The sequence below is a fragment of the Struthio camelus genome, chromosome 3 (assembly GCF_040807025.1).
Source record: "Struthio camelus isolate bStrCam1 chromosome 3, bStrCam1.hap1, whole genome shotgun sequence".
NCBI lineage: Eukaryota > Metazoa > Chordata > Aves > Struthioniformes > Struthionidae > Struthio > Struthio camelus.
This window is the reverse complement of record NC_090944.1, coordinates 2442907-2467081: the sequence shown is the minus strand read 5'-3', so window position 1 is coordinate 2467081 and position 24175 is coordinate 2442907. Positions and strand designations below refer to the sequence as shown.

Here is a 24175-nt window from a genome sequence, read left to right as displayed (position 1 = left end):
CAGAGGGGATCTGGGCATTGTTTGTTGTTTTGGGCTTGTGGGAGTGCAGAGGGGATCTGGGCTTGTCATGGGGGTGCTGAGGGGATCCGGACCTTCTTGTGGGGGTGCTGAGGGAATATGGGGCTTGTTTTGAGGTGCTGGGCTTGTCATGCAGGCTGCTGGGCTTTTTGTGGAAGTGCAGAGGGGAGCTGGGCGTTGTGTTGGAGTTGCTGGGCTTTGTCATAGTGGTGCTGAGGGGATCTGGTCCTTGTGTTGGGGGTGCTGGGCGTGTTGTGCGAGTGCAGAAGGGATCTGGGGCTTGTGTTGGGTGCGCTGGGCTTGTCGTGCAGGTGCTGACGGGATCTGGGCATTGTGGTGGAGGGGCTGGGCTTGTCGTAGGGGTACTGAGGGGTCTGGGCCTTGTCTTGGGAGTGCTGGGCCTTGTTTTGAGGGTGCTGAGGGGATGTGGCCTTGTGTCGGGGGAGCTGTTCTTGTAAGGGGTTTGCTGACGGGATGTCGGCCCTGTTTTGGGGTTGCTGAGGGGGTCTGGGCATTGCGTTGGGGGTGCAGGGCTTGTGGTGGGTTTGCTGAGGGGATCGGGGGGTTGTGTTGGGGGTGCTGGGCGTTGTTTTTGGAGTGCTGGGCTTGTGGTGGGGATGCTGAGGTGATTCAGGCCGTGTTTTTGTTGTGTTGGGCGTGTGGGAGTGCCGAGGGGATCTAGGCTGTGTGTCGGGGGTGCTGAGGGGATCTGGGCATTGTTTTTGAGGTGCTGGACTTGTGTTGCGGGTGCTGGCCTTGTTTTGGGGGTGCTGAGGGGATCTGGGCCTTGTGTCAGGGGAGCTGGTCTTGTAATGGGTTTGCTGAGGGGATGTGGGCCTTGTTTTGGGGTTGCTGAGGGGATCGGGGACATTGTGTTGGGGGTGCTGGGCTTGTGGTAGGGGTGCTGAGGGGATCTGGACTTTGTTTTCAAGGTGCTGGGCCTTTTTTCCCAGTGGTGCAGAGGAAATCTGGGCATTGTGTTGGGGGTGCCGGGCTTGTGGTGGGGGTGCAGAGGGGATCTGGGCGTTGTGGTGGGGGTGCTGAGGAGATCGGGGCCTAGTATTGCGGGTAGTGAGGGGATCAGGGGCTTGTTTTCGAGGTGCTGGATGTGTTTTGGGAGTGCAGAGGGGATCAGGGCCTTGTGGTGGGGGTGCTGGGTGTTGTTTTTGGACTGCTGGGCTTGTGGTGGGGATGCTGAGGTGATTTAGGCCCTGTTTTTGTTGTGTGGGGCGTGTGGGAGTGCCTAGGGGATCTGGGCTGTGTGTCGGGGGTGCTCAGGGGATCTGGGCGTTGTGTTTGTTGTGTTGAGCTTGTGGGAGTGCTGAGGGGATCTGGGGCTTGTTGTGGGGGTGCTGAGGGCATGGTGTCGGAAGTGTTGGGCTTGTCATCGCGGTACTGAGGGGTCTGGGCCTTGTCTTGGGAGTACTGGGCCTTGTGTTGGGGGTGAAGAGGAGATCTGGGCTGTGTGTTTGTTGTGTTGGGTTTGGGGAAGTGCAGAGGGGATCTGGGCTTGTCATGGGGGTGCTGAGGGGATCCGGACCTTCTTGTGGGGGTGTTGAGGGAATATGGGGCTTGTTTTCGAGGTGCTGGATGTGTTTTGGGAGTGCAGAGGGGATCAGGGCCTTGTGGTGAGGGTGCTGAGGGGATCTGGGCGTTGTGTTGGGGGTGCTGGGCTTGTGGTGGGGGTGCTGAGGGGAGCTAGGTCTTGCACTGGGGGTGCTGGGCTTGTTGTGGGAGTGCTGGGCTAGTGGTGGGTGTGCAGAGGGGATCTGGGTCTTGTTGTGGGGGTGTCGGGCTTGTCATGGGGGTACTGAGGGGTCTGGGCCTTGTCTTGGGAGGGCTGGGCCTTGTGGTGGGGGTGCTGAGGGGATCTGGGCGTTGTGTTGGGGGTGCTGGGCTTGTGGTGGGGGTGCTGAGGAGAGCTAGGTCTTGCACTGGGGGTGCTGGGCTTGTTGTGGGAGTGCTGGGCCTTGTTTTGGGAGTGCAGAGGGGATCAGGGCCTTGTTTTGGGGGTGCGGAGGGGATCTGGGCCGTGTGTTTGTTGTGTGGGGCGTGTGGGAGTGCTGAGGGGATCTGGGGCTTGTTTTTGGGGTGCTGGGCTTGTGATGGAGGATGCTGAGGGGATCTGGGCCTTGTGTTGGGTGCGCTGGGCTTGTGGACGTGCTGAGGGGATCTGGGCATTGTGGTGGAGGGGCTGGGCTTGTCGTAGGGGTACTGAGGGGTCTGGGCCTTGTCTGGGGAGTGCTGGGCCTTGTGTTCGGGGTGCTGAGGGGATGTGGGCCTTGTGTCGGGGGAGCTGGTCTTGTAATGGGTTTGCTGAGGGGATCTGGGCCTTTTTGGGGGGTTCTGAGGGGATCGGGGCATTGTGTTGGGGGTGCTGGGCTTGTTATGGGGGTGCAGAGGGGATCTGGGCATTGTTTGTTGTTTTGGGCTTGTGGGAGTGCAGAGGGGATCTGGGCTTGTCATGGGGGTGCTGAGGGGATCCGGACCTTCTTGTGGGGGTGCTGAGGGAATATGGGGCTTGTTTTGAGGTGCTGGGCTTGTCATGCAGGCTGCTGGGCTTTTTGTGGAAGTGCAGAGGGGAGCTGGGCGTTGTGTTGGAGTTGCTGAGCTTTGTCATAGTGGTGCTGAGGGGATCTGGTCCTTGTGTTGGGGGTGCTGGGCGTGTTGTGCGAGTGCAGAAGGGATCTGGGGCTTGTGTTGGGTGCGCTGGGCTTGTCGTGCAGGTGCTGACGGGATCTGGGCATTGTGGTGGAGGGGCTGGGCTTGTCGTAGGGGTACTGAGGGGTCTGGGCCTTGTCTTGGGAGTGCTGGGCCTTGTTTTGAGGGTGCTGAGGGGATGTGGCCTTGTGTCGGGGGAGCTGTTCTTGTAAGGGGTTTGCTGACGGGATGTCGGCCCTGTTTTGGGGTTGCTGAGGGGGTCTGGGCATTGCGTTGGGGGTGCAGGGCTTGTGGTGGGTTTGCTGAGGGGATCGGGGGGTTGTGTTGGGGGTGCTGGGCGTTGTTTTTGGAGTGCTGGGCTTGTGGTGGGGATGCTGAGGTGATTCAGGCCGTGTTTTTGTTGTGTTGGGCGTGTGGGAGTGCCGAGGGGATCTAGGCTGTGTGTCGGGGGTGCTGAGGGGATCTGGGCATTGTTTTTGAGGTGCTGGGCTTGTGTTGCGGGTGCTGGCCTTGTTTTGGGGGTGCTGAGGGGATCTGGGCCTTGTGTCAGGGGAGCTGGTCTTGTAATGGGTTTGCTGAGGGGATGTGGGCCTTGTTTTGGGGTTGCTGAGGGGATCGGGGACATTGTGTTGGGGGTGCTGGGCTTGTGGTAGGGGTGCTGAGGGGATCAGGACTTTATTTTCAAGGTGCTGGGCCTTTTTTCCCAGTGGTGCAGAGGAAATCTGGGCATTGTGTTGGGGGTGCTGGGCTTGTGGTGGGGGTGCTGAGGAGAGCTAGGTCTTGCACTGGGGGTGCTGGGCTTGTTGTGGGAGTGCTGGGCCTTGTTTTGGGAGTGCAGAGGGGATCAGGGCCTTGTTTTGGGAGTGCGGAGGGGATCTGGGCCGTGTGTTTGTTGTGTGGGGCATGTGGGAGTGCTGAGGGGATCTGGGGCTTGTTTTTGGGGTGCTGGGCTTGTGATGGAGGATGCTGAGGGGATCTGGGCCTTGTGTTGGGTGCGCTGGGCTTGTCGTGGACGTGCTGAGGGGATCTGGGCATTGTGGTGGAGGGGCTGGGCTTGTCGTAGGGGTACTGAGGGGTCTGGGCCTTGTCTGGGGAGTGCTGGGCCTTGTGTTCGGGGTGCTGAGGGGATGTGGGCCTTGTGTCGGGGGAGCTGGTCTTGTAATGGGTTTGCTGAGGGGATCTGGGCCTTTTTGGGGGGTTCTGAGGGGATCGGGGCATTGTGTTGGGGGTGCTGGGCTTGTTATGGGGGTGCAGAGGGGATCTGGGCTGTGTGTTTGTTGTGTTGGGCTTGTGGGAGTGCAGAGGGCATCTGGGCTTGTCATGGGGGTGCTGAGGGGATCTGGACCGTCTTGTGGGGGTGTTGAGGGAATATGGGGCTTGTTTTCGTGGTGTTGGGCTTGTCATGCAGGCTGCTGGGCTTTTTGTGGAAGTGCAGAGGGGAGCTGGGCGTTGTGTTGGAGTTGCTGGGCCTTGTTTTGGGGGTGCTGAGGGGATGTGGGCCTTGTGTCGGGGGAGCTGGTCTTATAATGGGTTTGCTGAGGGGATGTGGGCCTTGTTTTGGGGGTGCTCAGGGGATCGGGGCATTGTGTTGGGGGTGCTGGGCTTGTGGTAGGGGTGCTGAAGGGATCTGGGCATTGCGTTGGGGGTGCAGGGCTTGTGGTGCGGCTGCTGAGGTGATCGGGGCATTGTTTTGGAGGTGCAGGGCTTGTAGTGGGGGTGCTGAGGGGATCTGGCCATGTTTTCGAGGTGCTGGGCCTTTTTTTCCATGGTGCAGAGGAAATCTGGGCATTGTGTTGGGGGTGCTGGGCTTGTGGTGGGGGTGCAGAGGGGATCTGGGCGTTGTGGTGGGGGTGCTGGGCTTGTGGTGGGGGTGCAGAGGGGATCTGGGCGTTGTGGTGGGGGTGCTGGGCTTGGGGTAGGGGTGCGGAGGGGATCTGGGCATTGCGTTGGGGGTGCAGAGGGGATCTGGGCGTTGTGGTGGGGGTGCTGAGGTGATCTGGGGCATTGTTTTGGAGGTGCGGGGCTTGTAGTGGGGGTGCTGAGGGGATCTGGCCATGTTTTCGAGGTGCTGGGCCTTTTTTTCCATGGTGCAGAGGAAATCTGGGCATTGTGTTGGGGGTGCTGGGCTTGTGGTGGGGGTGCTGAGGGGATCTGGGCGTTGTGGTGGGGGTGCAGAGGGGATCTGGGCGTTGTGGTGGGGGTGCTCAGGAGATCGGGGCCTTGTATTGGGGGTAGTGAGGGGATCAGGGGCTTGTTTTCGAGGTGCTGGATGTGTTTTGGGAGTGCAGAGGGGATCAGGGCCTTGTGGTGGGGGTGCTGAGGGGATCTGGGCGTTGTGTTGGGGGTGCTGGGCTTGTGGTGGGGGTGCTGAGGAGAGCTAGGTCTTGCACTGGGGGTGCTGGGCTTGTTGTGGGAGTGCTGGGCCTTGTTTTGGGAGTGCAGATGGGATCAGGGCCTTGTTTTGGGGGTGCGGAGGGGATCTGGGCCGTGTGTTTGTTGTGTGGGGCATGTGGGAGTGCTGAGGGGATCTGGGGCTTGTTTTTGGGGTGCTGGGCTTGTGATGGAGGATGCTGAGGGGATCTGGGCCTTGTGTTGGTTGCGCTGGGCTTGTCGTGGACGTGCTGAGGGGATCGGGGCATTGTGGTGGAGGGGCTGGGCTTGTCGTAGGGGTACTGAGGGGTCTGGGCCTTGTCTGGGGAGTGCTGGGCCTTGTGTTCGGGGTGCTGAGGGGATGTGGGCCTTGTGTCGGGGGAGCTGGTCTTGTAATGAGTTTGCTGAGGGGATCTGGGCCTTGTTTTGATGTTCTGAGGGGATCGGGGCATTGTGTTGGGGGTGCTGGGCTTGTTATGGGGGTGCAGAGGGGATCTGGGCTGTGTGTTTGTTGTGTTGGGCTTGTGGGAGTGCAGAGGGGATCAGGGCCTTGTGGTGGGGGTGCTGAGGGGATCTGGACCGTCTTGTGGGGGTGTTGAGGGAATATGGGGCTTGTTTTCGTGGTGTTGGGCTTGTCATGCAGGCTGCTGGGCTTTTTGTGGAAGTGCAGAGGCGAGCTGGGTGTTGTGTTGGAGTTGCTGGGCCTTGTTTTGGGGGTGCTGAGGGGATGTGGGCCTTGTGTCGGGGGAGCTAGTCTTATAATGGGTTTGCTGAGGGGATCTGGGCCTTGTTTTGGGGGTGCTCAGGGGATCGGGGCATTGTGTTGGGGGTGCTGGGCTTGGGGTAGGGGTGCTGAGGGGATCTGGGCATTGCGTTGGGGGTGCAGGGCTTGTGGTGCGGCTGCTGAGGTGATCCGGGGCATTGTTTTGGAGGTGCGGGGCTTGTAGTGGGGGTGCTGAGGGGATCTGGCCATGTTTTCGAGGTGCTGGGCCTTTTTTTCCGTGGTGCAGAGGAAATCTGGGCATTGTGTTGGGGGTGCTGGGCTTGTGGTGGGGGTGCAGAGGGGATCTGGGCGTTGTGGTGGGGGTGCTGGGCTTGTGGTGGGGGTGCAGAGGGGATCTGGGCGTTGTGGTGGGGGTGCTCAGGAGATCGGGGCCTTGTATTGGGGGTAGTGAGGGGATCAGGGGCTTGTTTTCGAGGTGCTGGATGTGTTTTGGGAGTGCAGAGGGGATCAGGGCCTTGTGGTGGGGGTGCTGAGGGGATCTGGGCGTTGTGTTGGGGGTGCTGGGCTTGTGGTGGGGGTGCTGAGGAGAGCTAGGTCTTGCACTGGGGGTGCTGGGCTTGTTGTGGGCAGTGCTGGGCTAGTGGTGGGTGTGCAGAGGGGATCTGGGTCTTGTTGTGGGGGTGTCGGGCTTGTCATGGGGGTACTGAGGGGTCTGGGCCTTGTCTTGGGAGTACTGGGCCTTGTGTTGGGGGTGAAGAGGAGATCTGGGCTGTGTGTTTGTTGTGTTGGGCTTGGGGAAGTGCAGAGGGGATCTGGGCTTGTCATGGGGGTGCTGAGGGGATCTGGACCTTCTTGTGGGGGTGTTGAGGGAATATGGGGCTTGTTTTCGAGGTGCTGGATGTGTTTTGGGAGTGCAGAGGGGATCAGGGCCTTCTGGTGGGGGTGCTGAGGGGATCTGGGCATTGTTTTTGAAGTGCTGGGCTTTGTTGTGGGGGTGCAGAGGGGATCTGGGCATTGTTTTTGAGGTGCTGGACTTGTCATAGTGGTGCAGAGGGGATCTGGGCTTGTGTTAGGGGTGCTGGGCGTGTTGTGCCAGTGCGGAGGGGATCTGGGGCTTGTATTGGAGGTGTTGGGCCTGTTATGGGTGTGCAGAGGGGATCTGGGCATTGTTTGTTGTTTTGGGCTTGTGGGAGTGCAGAGGGGATCTGGGCTTGTCATGGGGGTGCTGAGGGGATCCGGACCTTCTTGTGGGGGTGCTGAGGGAATATGGGGCTTGTTTTGAGGTGCTGGGCTTGTCATGCAGGCTGCTGGGCTTTTTGTGGAAGTGCAGAGGGGAGCTGGGCGTTGTGTTGGAGTTGCTGGGCCTTGTTTTGGGGGTGCTGAGGGGATGTGGGCCTTGTGTCGGGGGAGCTGGTCTTGTAACGGGTTTGCTGAGGGGATGTGGGCCTTGTTTTGGGGTTCTGAGGGGATCTGGGGCATTGTGTTGGGGGTGCAGGGCTTGTGGTAGGGGTGCTGAGGGGATCGGGGCATTGTGTTGGGGGTGCTGGGTTTGGGGTAGGGGTGCTGAGGGGATCTGGGCATTGCGTTGGGGGTGCAGAGGGGATCTGGGCATTGTGGTGGGGGTGCTGAGGTGATCTGGGGCATTGTTTTAGAGGTGCGGGGCTTGTAGTGGGGGTGCTGAGGGGATATGGCCATGTTTTCGACGTGCTGGGCCTTTTTTTCCGTGGTGTAGAGGAGATCTGGGCATTGTGTTGGGGGTGCTGGGCTTGTGGTGGGGGTGCTGAGGGGATCTGGGCGTTGTGGTGGGGGTGCTGAGGAGATCGGGGCCTTGTATTGCGGGTACTGAGGGGATCAGGGGCTTGTTTTTGAGGTGCTGGATGTGGTTTGGGAGTGCAGAGGGGATCAGGGCCTTGTGGTGGGGGTGAAGAGGAGATCTGGGCTGTGTGTTTGTTGTGTTGGGCTTGTGGTGGGGGTGCTGAGGGGAGCTAGGTCTTGCACTGGGGGTGCTGGGCTTGTTGTGGGAGGGCTGGGCCTTGTTTTGGGAGTGCAGATGGGATCGGGGCCTTGATTTGGGGGTGCGGAGGGGATCTGGGCCGTGTGTTTGTTGTGTGGGGCATGTGGGAGTGCTGAGGGGATCTGGGGCTTGTTTTTGGGGTGCTGGGCTTGTGATGGAGGATGCTGAGGGGATCTGGGCCTTGTGTTGGGTGCGCTGGGCTTGTCGTGGACGTGCTGAGGGGATCTGGGCATTGTGGTGGTGGGGCTGGGCTTGTCGTAGGGGTACTGAGGGGTCTGGGCCTTGTCTGGGGAGTGCTGGGCCTTGTGTTCGGGGTGCTGAGGGGATGTGGGCCTTGTGTCGGGGGAGCTGGTCTTGTAATGGGTTTGCTGAGGGGATCTGGGCCTTTTTGGGGGGTTCTGAGGGGATCGGGGCATTGTGTTGGGGGTGCTGGGCTTGTTATGGGGGTGCAGAGGGGATCTGGGCTGTGTGTTTGTTGTGTTGGGCTTGTGGGAGTGCAGAGGGCATCTGGGCTTGTCATGGGGGTGCTGAGGGGATCTGGACCTTCTTGTGGGGGTGCTGAGGGAATATGGGGCTTGTTTTGAGGTGCTGGGCTTGTCATGCAGGCTGCTGGGCTTTTTGTGGAAGTGCAGAGGGGAGCTGGGCGTTGTGTTGGAGTTGCTGGGCCTTGTTTTGGGGGTGCTGAGGGGATGTGGGCCTTGTGTCGGAGGAGCTGGTCTTATAATGGGTTTGCTGAGGGGATCTGGGCCTTGTTTTGGGGTTGCTGAGGGGATTGGGGCATTGTGTTGGGGGTGCAGGGCTTGTGGTAGGGGTGCTGAGGGGATCTGGGCATTGCGTTGGGGGTGCAGGGCTTGTGGTGCAGCTGCTGAGGTGATCGGGGCATTGTTTTGGAGGTGCGGGGCTTGTAGTGGGGGTGCTGAGGGGATCTGGCCATGTTTTCGAGGTGCTGGGCCTTTTTTTCCGTGGTGCAGAGGAAATCTGGGCATTGTGGTGGGGGTGCTGGGCTTGTGGTGGGGGTGCAGAGGGGATCTGGGCGTTGTGGTGGGGGTGCTCAGGAGAACGGGGCCTTGTATTGGGGGTACTGAGGGGATCAGGGGCTTGTTTTCGAGGTGCTGGATGTGTTTTGGGAGTGCAGAGGGGATCAGGGCCTTGTGGTGGGGGTGCTGAGGGGATCTGGGCATTGTGTTGGGGGTGCTGAGGGGATCGGGGCCTTGTGGTGGGGGTGCTGGGTGTTGTTTTTGGACTGCTGGGCTTGTGGTGGGGATGCTGAGGGGATCTGGGCTTTGTGTTTGGGGTGCTGGGCTTTGTTTTGGGGGTGCAGAGGGGATCAGGGCCTTGTGTTGGGGGTGCTGGACTTGTCATAGTGGTGCTGAGCGGATCTGGGCATTGTTTTGGGGGTGCTGGGCGTGTTGTGCGAGTGCGGAGGGGATCTGGGGCTTGTATTGGAGGTGTTGGGCCTGTTATGGGTGTGCAGAGGGGATTGGGCTGTGTGTTTGTTGTGTTGAGCTTGTGGGAGTGTTGAGGGGATCAGGGGCTTGTTTTTGAGGTGTTGGGCTTGTGTTGCGGGGGCTGGGCTTGTTTTGGGGGTGCAGAGGGGAGCTGGGCATTGTGTTGGATGTGCTGGGCCTTGTGTCGGGGGATCTGGGTGTTGTGTTGGGGGTGCTAGGCTTGTTTTCGGGCTGCTCAGTGGAGCTGGGTGTTGTGTTGGGGGTGCTAGTCTTGTCATGAGGGTACTGAAGGGATCTGGGCGTTGTGTTTGGGGTGCTGGGCTTGTGGTGGGGGTGCTGAGGGGATCTGGGCGTTGTGTTTGGGGTGCTGGGCTTTGTTGTGGGGGTGCAGAGGGGATCTGGGCATTGTTTTTGAGGTGCTGGACTTGTCATAGTGGTGCTGAGGGGATCTGGGCTTGTGTTAGGGGTGCAGGGCGTGTTGTGCCAGTGCGGAGGGGATCTGGGGCTTGTATTGGAGGTGTTGGGCCTGTTATGGGGGTGCAGAGGGGATCTGGGCTGTGTGTTTGTTGTTTTGGGCTTGTGGGAGTGCAGAGGGGATCTGGGCTTGTCATGGGGGTGCTGAGGGGATCCGGACCTTCTTGTGGGGGTGCTGAGGGAATATGGGGCTTGTTTTGAGGTGCTGGGCTTGTCATGCAGGCTGCTGGGCTTTTTGTGGAAGTGCAGAGGGGAGCTGGGCGTTGTGTTGGAGTTGCTGGGCCTTGTTTTGGGGGTGCTGAGGGGATGTGGGCCTTGTGTCGGGGGAGCTGGTCTTGTAATGGGTTTGCTGAGGGGATGTGGGCCTTGTTTTGGGGTTCTGAGGGGATCTGGGACATTGTGTTGGGGGTGCAGGGCTTGTGGTAGGGGTGCTGAGGGGATCGGGGCATTGTGTTGGGGGTGCTGGGCTTGGGGTAGGGGTGCTGGGGGGATCTGGGCATTGCGTTGGGGGTGCAGAGGGGATCTGGGCGTTGTGGTGGGGGTGCTGAGGTGATCCGGGGCATTGTTTTGGAGGTGCGGGGCTTGTAGTGGGGGTGCTGAGGGGATCTGGCCATGTTTTCGAGGTGCGGGGCCTTTTTTTCCGTGGTGTAGAGGAGATCTGGGCATTGTGTTGGGGGTGCTGGGCTTGTGGTGGGGGTGCTGAGGGGATCTGGGGCTTGTATTGGAGGTGTTGGGCCTGTTATGGGGGTGCAGAGGGGATCTGGGCTGTGTGTTTGTTGTGTTGAGCTTGTGGGAGTGTTGAGGGGATCTGGGCTTGTTTTTGAGGTGTTGGGCTTGTGTTGCGGGTGCTGGGCTTGTTTTGGGGGTGCAGAGGGGAGCTGGGCATTGTGTTGGAGGTGCTGGGCCTAGTTTTGGGGGATCTGGGTGTTGTGTTGGGGGTGCTAGGCTTGTTTTCGGGCTGCTCAGTGGAGCTGGGTGTTGTGTTGGGGGTGTGGTCTTGTCATGAGGGTACTGAAGGGATCTGGGCGTTGTGTTGGGGGTGCTGGGCTTGTGGTGGGGGTGCTGAGGGGATCTGGGCGTTGTGTTTGGGGTGCTGGGCTTTGTTGTGGGGGTGCAGAGGGGATCTGGGCATTGTTTTTGAGGTGCTGGACTTGTCATAGTGGTGCTGAGGGGATCTGGGCTTGTGTTAGGGGTGCTGGGCGTGTTGTGCCAGTGCGGAGGGGATCTGGGGCTTGTATTGGAGGTGTTGGGCCTGTTATGGGGGTGCAGAGGGGATCTGGGCTGTGTGTTTGTTGTGTTGGGCTTGTGGGAGTGCAGAGGGCATCTGGGCTTGTCATGGGGGTGCTGAGGGGATCTGGACCTTCTTGTGGGGGTGCTGAGGGAATATGGGGCTTGTTTTGAGGTGCTGGGCTTGTCATGCAGGCTGCTGGGCTTTTTGTGGAAGTGCAGAGGCGAGCTGGGTGTTGTGTTGGAGTTGCTGGGCCTTGTTTTGGGGGTGCTGAGGGGATGTGGGCCTTGTGTCGGGGGAGCTGGTCTTGTAATGGGTTTGCTGAGGGGATCTGGGCCTTGTTTTGGGGTTGCTGAGGGGATCGGGGCATTGTGTTGGGGGTGCAGGGCTTGTGGTAGGGGTGCTGAGGGGATCTGGGCATTGCGTTGGGGGTGCAGGGCTTGTGGTGCAGCTGCTGAGGTGATCGGGGCATTGTTTTGGAGGTGCGGGGCTTGTAGTGGGGGTGCTGAGGGGATCTGGCCATGTTTTCGAGGTGCTGGGCCTTTTTTTCCGTGGTGCAGAGGAAATCTGGGCATTGTGGTGGGGGTGCTGGGCTTGTGGTGGGGGTGCAGAGGGGATCTGGGCGTTGTGGTGGGGGTGCTCAGGAGAACGGGGCCTTGTATTGGGGGTACTGAGGGGATCAGGGGCTTGTTTTCGAGGTGCTGGATGTGTTTTGGGAGTGCAGAGGGGATCAGGGCCTTGTGGTGGGGGTGCTGAGGGGATCTGGGCATTGTGTTGGGGGTGCTGAGGGGATCGGGGCCTTGTGGTGGGGGTGCTGGGTGTTGTTTTTGGACTGCTGGGCTTGTGGTGGGGATGCTGAGGGGATCTGGGCTTTGTGTTTGGGGTGCTGGGCTTTGTTTTGGGGGTGCAGAGGGGATCAGGGCCTTGTGTTGGGGGTGCTGGACTTGTCATAGTGGTGCTGAGCGGATCTGGGCATTGTGTTAGGGGTGCTGGGCGTGTTGTGCGAGTGCGGAGGGGATCTGGGGCTTGTATTGGAGGTGTTGGGCCTGTTATGGGTGTGCAGAGGGGATTGGGCTGTGTGTTTGTTGTGTTGAGCTTGTGGGAGTGTTGAGGGGATCAGGGGCTTGTTTTTGAGGTGTTGGGCTTGTGTTGCGGGGGCTGGGCTTGTTTTGGGGGTGCAGAGGGGAGCTGGGCATTGTGTTGGATGTGCTGGGCCTAGTTTTGGGGGATCTGGGTGTTGTGTTGGGGGTGCTAGGCTTGTTTTCGGGCTGCTCAGTGGAGCTGGGTGTTGTGTTGGGGGTGCTAGTCTTGTCATGAGGGTACTGAAGGGATCTGGGCGTTGTGTTGGGGGTGCTGGGCTTGTGGTGGGGGTGCTGAGGGGATCTGGGCGTTGTGTTTGGGGTGCTGGGCTTTGTTGTGGGGGTGCAGAGGGGATCTGGGCATTGTTTTTGAGGTGCTGGACTTGTCATAGTGGTGCTGAGGGGATCTGGGCTTGTGTTAGGGGTGCGGGGCGTGTTGTGCGAGTGCGGAGGGGATCTGGGGCTTGTATTGGAGGTGTTGGGCCTGTTATGGGGGTGCAGAGGGGATCTGGGCTGTGTGTTTGTTGTGTTGGGCTTGTGGGAGTGCAGAGGGGATCTGGGCTTGTCATGGGGGTGCTGAGGGGATCCGGACCTTCTTGTGGGGGTGCTGAGGGAATATGGGGCTTGTTTTGAGGTGCTGGGCTTGTCATGCAGGCTGCTGGGCTTTTTGTGGAAGTGCAGAGGGGAGCTGGGCGTTGTGTTGGAGTTGCTGGGCCTTGTTTTGGGGGTGCTGAGGGGATGTGGGCCTTGTGTCGGGGGAGCTGGTCTTGTAATGGGTTTGCTGAGGGGATATGGGCCTTGTTTTGGGGTTCTGAGGGGATCTGGGGCATTGTGTTGGGGGTGCTGGGCTTGTGGTAGGGGTGCTGAGGGGATCGGGGCATTGTGTTGGGGGTGCTGGGCTTGGGGTAGGGGTGCTGGGGGGATCTGGCCATTGCATTGGGGGTGCAGAGGGGATCTGGGCGTTGTGGTGGGGGTGCTGAGGTGATCCGGGGCATTGTTTTAGAGGTGCGGGGCTTGTAGTGGGGGTGCTGAGGGGATCTGGCCATGTTTTCGAGGTGCGGGGCCTTTTTTTCCGTGGTGTAGAGGAGATCTGGGCATTGTGTTGGGGGTGCTGGGCTTGTGGTGGGGGTGCTGAGGGGATCTGGGGCTTGTATTGGAGGTGTTGGGCCTGTTATGGGGGTGCAGAGGGGATCTGGGCTGTGTGTTTGTTGTGTTGAGCTTGTGGGAGTGTTGAGGGGATCTGGGCTTGTTTTTGAGGTGTTGGGCTTGTGTTGCGGGGGCTGGGCTTGTTTTGGGGGTGCAGAGGGGAGCTGGGCATTGTGTTGGATGTGCTGGGCCTTGTGTCGGGGGATCTGGGTGTTGTGTTGGGGGTGCTAGGCTTGTTTTCGGGCTGCTCAGTGGAGCTGGGTGTTGTGTTGGGGGTGCTAGTCTTGTCATGAGGGTACTGAAGGGATCTGGGCGTTGTGTTTGGGGTGCTGGGCTTGTGGTGGGGGTGCTGAGGGGATCTGGGCGTTGTGTTTGGGGTGCTGGGCTTTGTTGTGGGGGTGCAGAGGGGATCTGGGCATTGTTTTTGAGGTGCTGGACTTGTCATAGTGGTGCTGAGGGGATCTGGGCTTGTGTTAGGGGTGCTGGGCGTGTTGTGCCAGTGCGGAGGGGATCTGGGGCTTGTATTGGAGGTGTTGGGCCTGTTATGGGGGTGCAGAGGGGATCTGGGCTGTGTGTTTGTTGTGTTGGGCTTGTGGGAGTGCAGAGGGGATCTGGGCTTGTCATGGGGGTGCTGAGGGGATCCGGACCTTCTTGTGGGGGTGCTGAGGGAATATGGGGCGTGTTTTGAAGTGCTGGGCTTGTCATGCAGGCTGCTGGGCTTTTTGTGGAAGTGCAGAGGGGAGCTGGGCGTTGTGTTGGAGTTGCTGGGCCTTGTTTTGGGGGTGCTGAGGGGATGTGGGCCTTGTGTCGGGGGAGCTGGTCTTGTAATGGGTTTGCTGAGGGGATATGGGCCTTGTTTTGGGGTTCTGAGGGGATCTGGGGCATTGTGTTGGGGGTGCTGGGCTTGTGGTAGGGGTGCTGAGGGGATCGGGGCATTGTGTTGGGGGTGCTGGGCTTGGGGTAGGGGTGCTGGGGGGATCTGGCCATTGCATTGGGGGTGCAGAGGGGATCTGGGCGTTGTGGTGGGGGTGCTGAGGTGATCCGGGGCATTGTTTTAGAGGTGCGGGGCTTGTAGTGGGGGTGCTGAGGGGATCTGGCCATGTTTTCGAGGTGCGGGGCCTTTTTTTCCGTGGTGTAGAGGAGATCTGGGCATTGTGTTGGGGGTGCTGGGCTTGTGGTGGGGGTGCTGAGGGGATCTGGGGCTTGTATTGGAGGTGTTGGGCCTGTTATGGGGGTGCAGAGGGGATCTGGGCTGTGTGTTTGTTGTGTTGAGCTTGTGGGAGTGTTGAGGGGATCTGGGCTTGTTTTTGAGGTGTTGGGCTTGTGTTGCGGGGGCTGGGCTTGTTTTGGGGGTGCAGAGGGGAGCTGGGCATTGTGTTGGAGGTGCTGGGCCTAGTTTTGGGGGATCTGGGTGTTGTGTTGGGGGTGCTAGGCTTGTTTTCGGGCTGCTCAGTGGAGCTGGGTGTTGTGTTGGGGGTGCTAGTCTTGTCATGAGGGTACTGAAGGGATCTGGGCGTTGTGTTGGGGGTGCTGGGCTTGTGGTGGGGGTGCTGAGGGAATCTGGGCGTTGTTTTTGGGGTGCTGGGCTTTGTTGTGGGGGTGCAGAGGGGATCTGGGCATTGTTTTTGAGGTGCTGGACTTGTCATAGTGGTGCTGAGGGGATCTGGGCTTGTGTTAGGGGTGCTGGGCGTGTTGTGCGAGTGCGGAGGGGATCTGGGGCTTGTATTGGAGGTGTTGGGCCTGTTATGGGGGTGCAGAGGGGATCTGGGCTGTGTGTTTGTTGTGTTGGGCTTGTGGGAGTGCAGAGGGCATCTGGGCTTGTCATGGGGGTGCTGAGGGGATCCGGACCTTCTTGTGGGGGTGCTGAGGGAATATGGGGCTTGTTTTGAGGTGCTGGGCTTGTCATGCAGGCTGCTGGGCTTTTTGTGGAAGTGCAGAGGCGAGCTGGGCGTTGTGTTGGAGTTGCTGGGCCTTGTTTTGGGGGTGCTGAGGGGATGTGGGCCTTGTGTCGGGGGAGCTGGTCTTGTAATGGGTTTGCTGAGGGGATCTGGGCCTTGTTTTGGGGTTGCTGAGGGGATCGGGGCATTGTGTTGGGGGTGCAGGGCTTGTGGTAGGGGTGCTGAGGGGATCTGGGCATTGCGTTGGGGGTGCAGGGCTTGTGGTGCAGCTGCTGAGGTGATCGGGGCATTGTTTTGGAGGTGCGGGGCTTGTAGTGGGGGTGCTGAGGGGATCTGGCCATGTTTTCGAGGTGCTGGGCCTTTTTTTCCGTGGTGCAGAGGAAATCTGGGCATTGTGGTGGGGGTGCTGGGCTTGTGGTGGGGGTGCAGAGGGGATCTGGGCGTTGTGGTGGGGGTGCTCAGGAGAACGGGGCCTTGTATTGGGGGTACTGAGGGGATCAGGGGCTTGTTTTCGAGGTGCTGGATGTGTTTTGGGAGTGCAGAGGGGATCAGGGCCTTGTGGTGGGGGTGCTGAGGGGATCTGGGCATTGTGTTGGGGGTGCTGAGGGGATCGGGGCCTTGTGGTGGGGGTGCTGGGTGTTGTTTTTGGACTGCTGGGCTTGTGGTGGGGATGCTGAGGGGATCTGGGCTTTGTGTTTGGGGTGCTGGGCTTTGTTGTGGGGGTGCAGAGGGGATCAGGGCCTTGTGTTGGGGGTGCTGGACTTGTCATAGTGGTGCTGAGCGGATCTGGGCATTGTGTTAGGGGTGCTGGGCGTGTTGTGCGAGTGCGGAGGGGATCTGGGGCTTGTATTGGAGGTGTTGGGCCTGTTATGGGTGTGCAGAGGGGATTGGGCTGTGTGTTTGTTGTGTTGAGCTTGTGGGAGTGTTGAGGGGATCAGGGGCTTGTTTTTGAGGTGTTGGGCTTGTGTTGCGGGGGCTGGGCTTGTTTTGGGGGTGCAGAGGGGAGCTGGGCATTGTGTTGGATGTGCTGGGCCTTGTGTCGGGGGATCTGGGTGTTGTGTTGGGGGTGCTAGGCTTGTTTTCGGGCTGCTCAGTGGAGCTGGGTGTTGTGTTGGGGGTGCTAGTCTTGTCATGAGGGTACTGAAGGGATCTGGGCGTTGTGTTTGGGGTGCTGGGCTTGTGGTGGGGGTGCTGAGGGGATCTGGGCGTTGTGTTTGGGGTGCTGGGCTTTGTTGCGGGGGTGCAGAGGGGATCTGGGCATTGTTTTTGAGGTGCTGGACTTGTCATAGTGGTGCTGAGGGGATCTGGGCTTTTGTTAGGGGTGCTGGGCGTGTTGTGCGAGTGCGGAGGGGATCTGGGGCTTGTATTGGAGGTGTTGGGCCTGTTATGGGGGTGCAGAGGGGATCTGGGCTGTGTGTTTGTTGTGTTGGGCTTGTGGGAGTGCAGAGGGGATCTGGGCTTGTCATGGGGGTGCTGAGGGGATCCGGACCTTCTCGTGGGGGAGCTGAGGGAATATGGGGCGTGTTTTGAAGTGCTGGGCTTGTCATGCAGGCTGCTGGGCTTTTTGTGGAAGTGCAGAGGGGAGCTGGGCGTTGTGTTGGAGTTGCTGGGCCTTGTTTTGGGGGTGCTGAGGGGATGTGGGCCTTGTGTCGGGGGAGCTGGTCTTGTAATGGGTTTGCTGAGGGGATATGGGCCTTGTTTTGGGGTTCTGAGGGGATCTGGGGCATTGTGTTGGGGGTGCTGGGCTTGTGGTAGGGGTGCTGAGGGGATCGGGGCATTGTGTTGGGGGTGCTGGGCTTGGGGTAGGGGTGCTGGGGGGATCTGGCCATTGCATTGGGGGTGCAGAGGGGATCTGGGCGTTGTGGTGGGGGTGCTGAGGTGATCCGGGGCATTGTTTTAGAGGTGCGGGGCTTGTAGTGGGGGTGCTGAGGGGATCTGGCCATGTTTTCGAGGTGCGGGGCCTTTTTTTCCGTGGTGTAGAGGAGATCTGGGCATTGTGTTGGGGGTGCTGGGCTTGTGGTGGGGGTGCTGAGGGGATCTGGGGCTTGTATTGGAGGTGTTGGGCCTGTTATGGGGGTGCAGAGGGGATCTGGGCTGTGTGTTTGTTGTGTTGAGCTTGTGGGAGTGTTGAGGGGATCTGGGCTTGTTTTTGAGGTGTTGGGCTTGTGTTGCGGGGGCTGGGCTTGTTTTGGGGGTGCAGAGGGGAGCTGGGCATTGTGTTGGAGGTGCTGGGCCTAGTTTTGGGGGATCTGGGTGTTGTGTTGGGGGTGCTAGGCTTGTTTTCGGGCTGCTCAGTGGAGCTGGGTGTTGTGTTGGGGGTGCTAGTCTTGTCATGAGGGTACTGAAGGGATCTGGGCGTTGTGTTTGGGGTGCTGGGCGTTGTGTTTGGGGTGCTGAGGGGATCTGGGCGTTGTGTTTGGGGTGCTGGGCTTTGTTGTGGGGGTGCAGAGGGGATCTGGGCATTGTTTTTGAGGTGCTGGACTTGTCATAGTGGTGCTGAGGGGATCTGGGCTTGTGTTAGGGGTGCTGGGCGTGTTGTGCCAGTGCGGAGGGGATCTGGGGCTTGTATTGGAGGTGTTGGGCCTGTTATGGGTGTGCAGAGGGGATCTGGGCTGTGTGTTTGTTGTGTTGGGCTTGTGGGAGTGCAGAGGGCATCTGGGCTTGTCATGGGGGTGCTGAGGGGATCTGGACCTTCTTGTGGGGGTGCTGAGGGAATATGGGGCTTGTTTTGAGGTGCTGGGCTTGTCATGCAGGCTGCTGGGCTTTTTGTGGAAGTGCAGAGGGGAGCTGGGCGTTGTGTTGGAGTTGCTGGGCCTTGTTTTGGGGGTACTGAGGGGATGTGGGCCTTGTGTCGGGGGAGCTGGTCTTGTAATGGGTTTGCTGAGGGGATCTGGGCCTTGTTTTGGGGTTCTGAGGGGATCTGGGGCATTGTGTTGGGGGTGCTGGGCTTGTGGTAGGGGTGCTGAGGGGATCGGGGCATTGTGTTGGGGGTGCTGGGCTTGGGGTAGGGGTGCTGGGGGGATCTGGCCATTGCATTGGGGGTGCAGAGGGGATCTGGGCGTTGTGGTGGGGGTGCTGAGCTGATCCGGGGCATTGTTTTAGAGGTGCGGGGCTTGTAGTGGGGGTGCTGAGGGGATCTGGCCATGTTTTCGAGGTGCGGGGCCTTTTTTTCTGTGGTGTAGAGGAGATCTGGGCATTGTGTTGGGGGTGCTGGGCTTGTGGTGGGGGTGCAGAGGGGATCTGGGGCTTGTATTGGAGGTGTTGGGCCTGTTATGGGGGTGCAGAGGGGATCTGGGCTGTGTGTTTGTTGTGTTGAGCTTGTGGGAGTGTTGAGGGGATCTGGGCTTGTTTTTGAGGTGTTGGGCTTGTGTTGCGGGGGCTGGGCTTGTTTTGGGGGTGCAGAGGGGAGCTGGGCATTGTGTTGGAGGTGCTGGGCCTAGTTTTGGGGGATCTGGGTGTTGTGTTGGGGGTGCTAGGCTTGTTTTCGGGCTGCTCAGTGGAGCTGGGTGTTGTGTTGGGGGTGCTAGTCTTGTCATGAGGGTACTGAACGGGATCTGGGCGTTGTGTTGGGGGTGCTGGGCTTGTTGTGGGGGTGCTGAGGGGATCTGGGCGTTGTGTTTGGGGTGCTGGGCTTTGTTGTGGGGGTGCAGAGGGGATCTGGGCATTGTGTTGGGGGTGCTGGACTTGTCATAGTGGTGCTGAGGGGATCTGGGCTTGTGTTAGGGGTGCTGGGCTTGTTGTGCCAGTGCGGAGGGGATTTGGGGCTTGTATTGGAGGTGTTGGGCCTGTTATGGGTGTGCCGAGGGGATCTGGGCATTATTTGTTGTTTTGGGCTTGTGGGAGTGCAGAGGGGATCTGGGCTTGTCATGGGGGTGCTGAGGGGATCTGGACCTTCTTGTGGGGGTGCTGAGGGAATATGGGGCTTGTTTTGAGGTGCTGGGCTTGTCATGCAGGCTGCTGGGCTTTTTGTGGAAGTGCAGAGGGGAGCTGGGCGTTGTGTTGGAGTTGCTGGGCCTTGTTTTGGGGGTGCTGAGGGGATGTGGGCCTTGTGTCGGGGGAGCTGGTCTTGCAATGGGTTTGCTGAGGGGATGTGGGCCTTGTTTTGGGGTTCTGAGGGGATCTGGGGCATTGTGTTGGGGGTGCTGGGCTTGTGGTGGGGGTGCTGAGGTGATCGGGGCATTGTATTGGGGGTGCTGGGCTTGTGGTGGGGGTGCAGAGGGGATCCGAGCGTTGTGTTGGGGGTGCTGGGCGTTGTTTTTGGAGTGCTGGGCTTGTGGTGGGGATGCTGAGGTGATTTAGGCTGTGTTTTTGGTTTGTTGGGCGTGTGGGAGTGCCTAGGGGATCTGGGCTATGTGTCGGTGGTGCTGACCGGATCTGGGCCTTGTTGTGGGGGTCCTGAGGGGATCTGGGGCTTGTTTTCAAGGTGCTGGCCTTGTTTTGGGGGTGCTGGCCTTGTTTTGGGGGTGCAGAGAGGATCTGGGCATTGTTGTGGGGCTGCTGAGGGAATATGGGGCTTGTTTTCGAGGTGCTGGGCTTGTTTTGCAGGGGATCTGGGCTTTTTGTGGGGGTGCTGAGGGGATGTGGGCCTTGTGTCGGGGGAGCTGGTCTTGTAATGGGTTTGCTGAGGGGATCTGGGCCTTGTTATGGGGTTGCTGAGGGGATCGGGGCATTGTGGTGGGGGTGCAGGGCGTGTGGTGGGGGTGCTGAGGTGATCAGGGCGTTGTTTTGGAGGTGCGGGGCTTGTAGTGGGGGTGCTGAAGGGATCTGGCTTTGTTTTCGAGGTGCTGGGCCTTTTTTCCGTGGTGCAGAGGAAATCTGGGCATTGTGTTGGGGGTGCTTGTTTTCAAGGTGCTTGGCTTGTCATGCAGGCTGCTGGGCTTTTTGTGGAAGTGCAGAGGGGAGCTGGGCGTTGTGTTGGAGCTGTTGGGCCTTGTTTTTGGGGTGCTGAGGGGATCTGGGCCTTGTTTTGGGGTTGCTGAGGGGATCGGGGCATTGCGTTGGGGGTGCAGGGCTTGTGGTAGGGGTTGCTGAGGGGATCTGGCCATGTTTTGGAGGTGCGGGGCTTGTAGTCGGGGTGCTGAGGGGATCTGTCCTTATTTTCGACGTGCTGGGCCTTTTTTCCGTGGTGCAGAGGAGATCTGGGCATTGTGTTGGGGGTGGTGGGCCTTGTGCTCGGCTTGCAGCAGCGATCTGGAGCTGTCATGGAGGTGGAGAGGGGATCTGGGCTTGTATTTCGGGTGCTGGGTCTTTTTTTAGTGGGGGTGCGGAGGGGATCTGGGCCTTGTTCCGGGGAGATCTGGGCGGTGTGTTGGGGGTGCTGAGGGGTTCTGGGCGTTGTTTTCGGGGTGCTGGGCTTATCGGCGTCCTGAGGGGATCTGGGTGTTGTGTTGGGAGTGCAGAGACTGTGTCGCTGGCTCCTTGAAAGCCTCAGCTGCAGCCTCTTGAAATGGGGCTACTCACCCCCCAGCAGGCAGCCCGCACGCCCTCCACCACTGCGTATGCCATGGCTCATGCAGCTTCCCGATTGTTCCTGTCTCCACCTCTGGAGAACTCCGCAGATGCTTGGAGCTGCAGCTCACCTGGGTCACAACAAGGCACAAGGCTTGTGGCCGCTCCTCTTGCCCACAGCCCCTTGGCAGCACACGCAGCGACAGTCACAGCTCTGCCTTCCCCTCTGAGTGGCATGCCACCACACCTCTGCCTCAGCACTCCTGCCTAGCTGAGAGCCACCAGAGCCACTGCCAGGGGCTGCTGTTGGCCAGGCAAGAGCCAGCACTACCTGGGCATCTTCCATAGGCAGCATGGGGGCACTCGCATGCTGCCCAATGTCTCTTTGCTCCACCTGGGAGGCAGAAAGCAGGTGACAACCCTCCCTCAGGGCTCCCTTTTGCCCCTGAGCAGGCACCCCTGCGCCAGGCAGGCCCCAAAGGCACCCAGCCTTGCCGCACAGAGGGGCCCTGCAGACACACCTGCACCGGGCGCCTGGGCTGTGTCTCAGCACCAGGCAGCCTTTCGGGCAGCTCTGCGGCAGCCTTTCCATTTACCCTGGCCCTCCCTAAGCCATTGCCTGCTCTTCAGCACTCCCAACACCCATCCCCTCCTTGGCCTCTGCACCTCAGCCACACCATGAGCACCTCTCTGCCTCTGGGCTCCATCCTGCCCTCAGTCTCCCCAGGGCCACGCCGCAGCTGCAAGGCCCACAGGCACACATTCAGGGAGCCCCCCGCATCACGGTCTCTCGCACAGCCTGATGCCCTGCAGCCAAGGCCTCTGCCTACCCTGCCTCCTGCCTTCTGCACACTCCTCCTCCGCTTCCTTGTGCGCCACAGAGGCTGCTGCAAGAAGAGGCACACACAGAGTGAGCGAGGGCAGCTCCTCTGCCAAGCCTTGCCTGCGCCAGAGGCATGTGGGTGCCGGCAGCGGCGGCGATTTCTTGCTGCGACCAGCTGCACAGTGCCGCACTCACTCTTGCATGCGGTTGCTCACCTCCAGCCTCCTCCTTCCTCTCTCTCTGCCTCATTGTCCTCGGCAGAGCTCTCGCACTAGTGCAGCACGAGTGTGCTGCTGGCTCTTTTGCATGAGCAGCAGCCCCTTGCTTCTTCTCAGGCCAGCCCTTGCTCTCCGCCTCTTGCCGCCTCTGCGCCTGCTCCGTCCCCCACTTGCCTCTCACCTGCCCTTCTGCAGCAGCCCAAGATGATGCCTTCGAGCCTCCGATGCGCCAGCAGCGCCCCACCAGCAATCTCGCAGGCCCTGTCCCGTTGGGCACCTGAGGGCCGAGGCAGCTTGCACCTCATGCCCAGTTTGCGCTCTGGGCCTCTGGAGGCTTCTGCACGATGCGCTGGCGATGTCTCACGTGCGCCGGCCACTCTTTGTGTGCAACTTTTGGGAGGCAGTCCAGCAGCTCATGGCCTTCATCGCTCACCAACACCGCCTGGTTGTCAGCACAACGGAGCCGGCTCTGCCTGTGCAGTGCACATATTGCTGTTGCCCTCTTCTCAGCACCCCCCCACCACAATCCTCTCTTGGCCTCGGCAGCTCAGCACGGCCATGCCCACCTCTCTGCCTCTGGGCTGCATCCTGCTCTGCCCCGGCCTGCGCCTCCCCCCGCTCCTGCGGCACCTGCCCAGGCCACAGGCACACACTAGTGCCCTCCCCATTCCAGCACCTGCCGCAGGGGCAGACCTCTGCAGCCAAGGCCTCCCCTTGCCCTGCCTCCCGCCTCTCTGCCCCCAAAACACCCCCAGCGCCCCCAACCCCCAGATCCCCCCCGCACCCCCCACAACCCCCAGATCCCCTCAGCAGGGACAGACAAGGCTTCACTCCCCGCCCCACGCTGCCATCCACAACCCGCCAATCAGGACACAGCTAACACTCCCACACCCACCAATCAGGAGGCTCCTACCGCAGCTGTTGCTCCGGCACCTTCTAGAAGCTTCCCCGGGCCAGCAGGGAGTGAGGAAATGCCCAGAGAAAACGGGCTCCGGAGAAAAGGAGTAATGGAGCCACAACCAGCTGCTCGGGGGGAGAGGGCATCCCACCCCCTGCCCCTGCGCCTGACTCCGTGACCCCCGAGTGAAAATTAATCAGGAACGCCCCAAGGAAATGGCTGGGGGGGGTGAGGGGAAAGGGGGAGCTGCTGAAAAACAAAGAACAGCCAAACCCCAACCCAGCCTCCTTCCCATGGGTAAATAAATAAAACCCACAGTGTGTAAGTAAATAAATGACCCCTATGGGTGATTGCTTGTGGGGGAGGAAGAAGAAAAAGACCAAAAAAAAAACTGCTGGAAAAAAACCTGCAGAGTTTCAAGGCTGTAAAAAACTTCCTCAGGAAATACATTTTAAAAACCTGCACACAAGCTGCTCAAATATGGGCAACCACCACCCTCCATCTGCCAAAAGACAGGGAGAAAAAAAAAAGAAATAGTTGCAAATCAGAAAGGAAATGTGCCACCCTCCCCCCCCAAAAGGTGAAAATGTGGGGAATCCTTTCCCCCTTGCCCCTCCAAGAGCCGCTCCAATAACAAATGGCGATGGAGAAGGCTGCGGTGGAGGCTGCTGCGTTTCTGGCTGGCGTGGCGAGAGCTGTCTGTGGCAGGAAATCCAGCCGGACCGCCCCGGTACGGCCTCCTGGGCGCTGCTTGCCAGATGGCTTCTCCCCTTGGTGCCACGACGAGTGCCCACGTCTTGGGCAGCTCCTGGGACGAGGACGTGCCGCTTGTCCCCCCACCCCACTGTCTCCAGCACCAGGAGAGAGCCTGACTAGCGTTGCAGCCGCTCTGCTGCTTTTCACACCTTGTATGCGCCCTGACCCCCAATACAACGCCCAGATCCCCTCAGGAACGCCCAACACAAGGCCCAGATCCCCTCAGCACCCTAAAACAAAGCCCAGAACTCGAAAAACAAGGCCCAGCACTCCCAAACATAAGGCCCAGATCCCGTTCAACACCCCCATGACAAGCCGCGCACCACCAATACAAGGCCCAGATCCCCTCAGGACTCCCAAAACAAGCCCCAGCACCCCTAAAACAACACCTAGCTCTCAGCACACCCACGACAAGCCCAGCTCTCCCCAATACAAGGCCCAGATCCCCTCAGCACTCCCAAAACAAGCCCAGCACCCCCAACACAATGCCCAGATCCCCTCAGCACCACCATAAGCCCAGCCCCCCAACAAAATGCCCAGATCTCCTCAGCACCCACAACACAAGCCCCGCACCCCCAACATATCCCCTCAGCACCCCCACAGCAAGGCCCAGCACCCCCAAAACAATGCCCAGATCGCCTCAGCACGTGCAAAACAAGACCCACCACTTACAAAACAAGGCCAAGATCCCCTCAGCACTACTAACACAAGGCCCAGATCCCCTCACCACCCCCCAAAAAAGACACAGATCCCATCAGAACCCCCAACACAAAGCCCAGCACTCCCAATACAAGGCCCAAATCCCCTCAACGTCCCCATGACAAGACCAGCATTTCCAATAAAAGCCCCAGATACCCTCAGCGCTCCTAAAACCAGGCCCAGATCCCCTCCGCATCCCCCAAAAAAGCCCCGCACCTCCAACACAATGCCCAGCACCCCCAAAAGCAATGCCCAGCACCCCAAAAACACAGC

At 59.9% G+C, this 24175-nt stretch overlaps 1 protein-coding gene across 1 annotated transcript in view; it reads right to left on the bottom strand.

The window, feature by feature from the left end:
- The window catches only part of LOC138066502 (otoferlin-like), a 110564-nt gene extending 88984 nt beyond the window's left edge, over positions 1–21580 (bottom strand). Inside the window, 2 exon segments of the mRNA XM_068936370.1 lie at positions 21339–21395; positions 21547–21580. Of these exon segments, the coding sequence (XP_068792471.1) occupies positions 21339–21395; positions 21547–21580 (91 nt within the window).
- Between the last annotated feature and the right edge of the window lie 2595 nt (positions 21581–24175).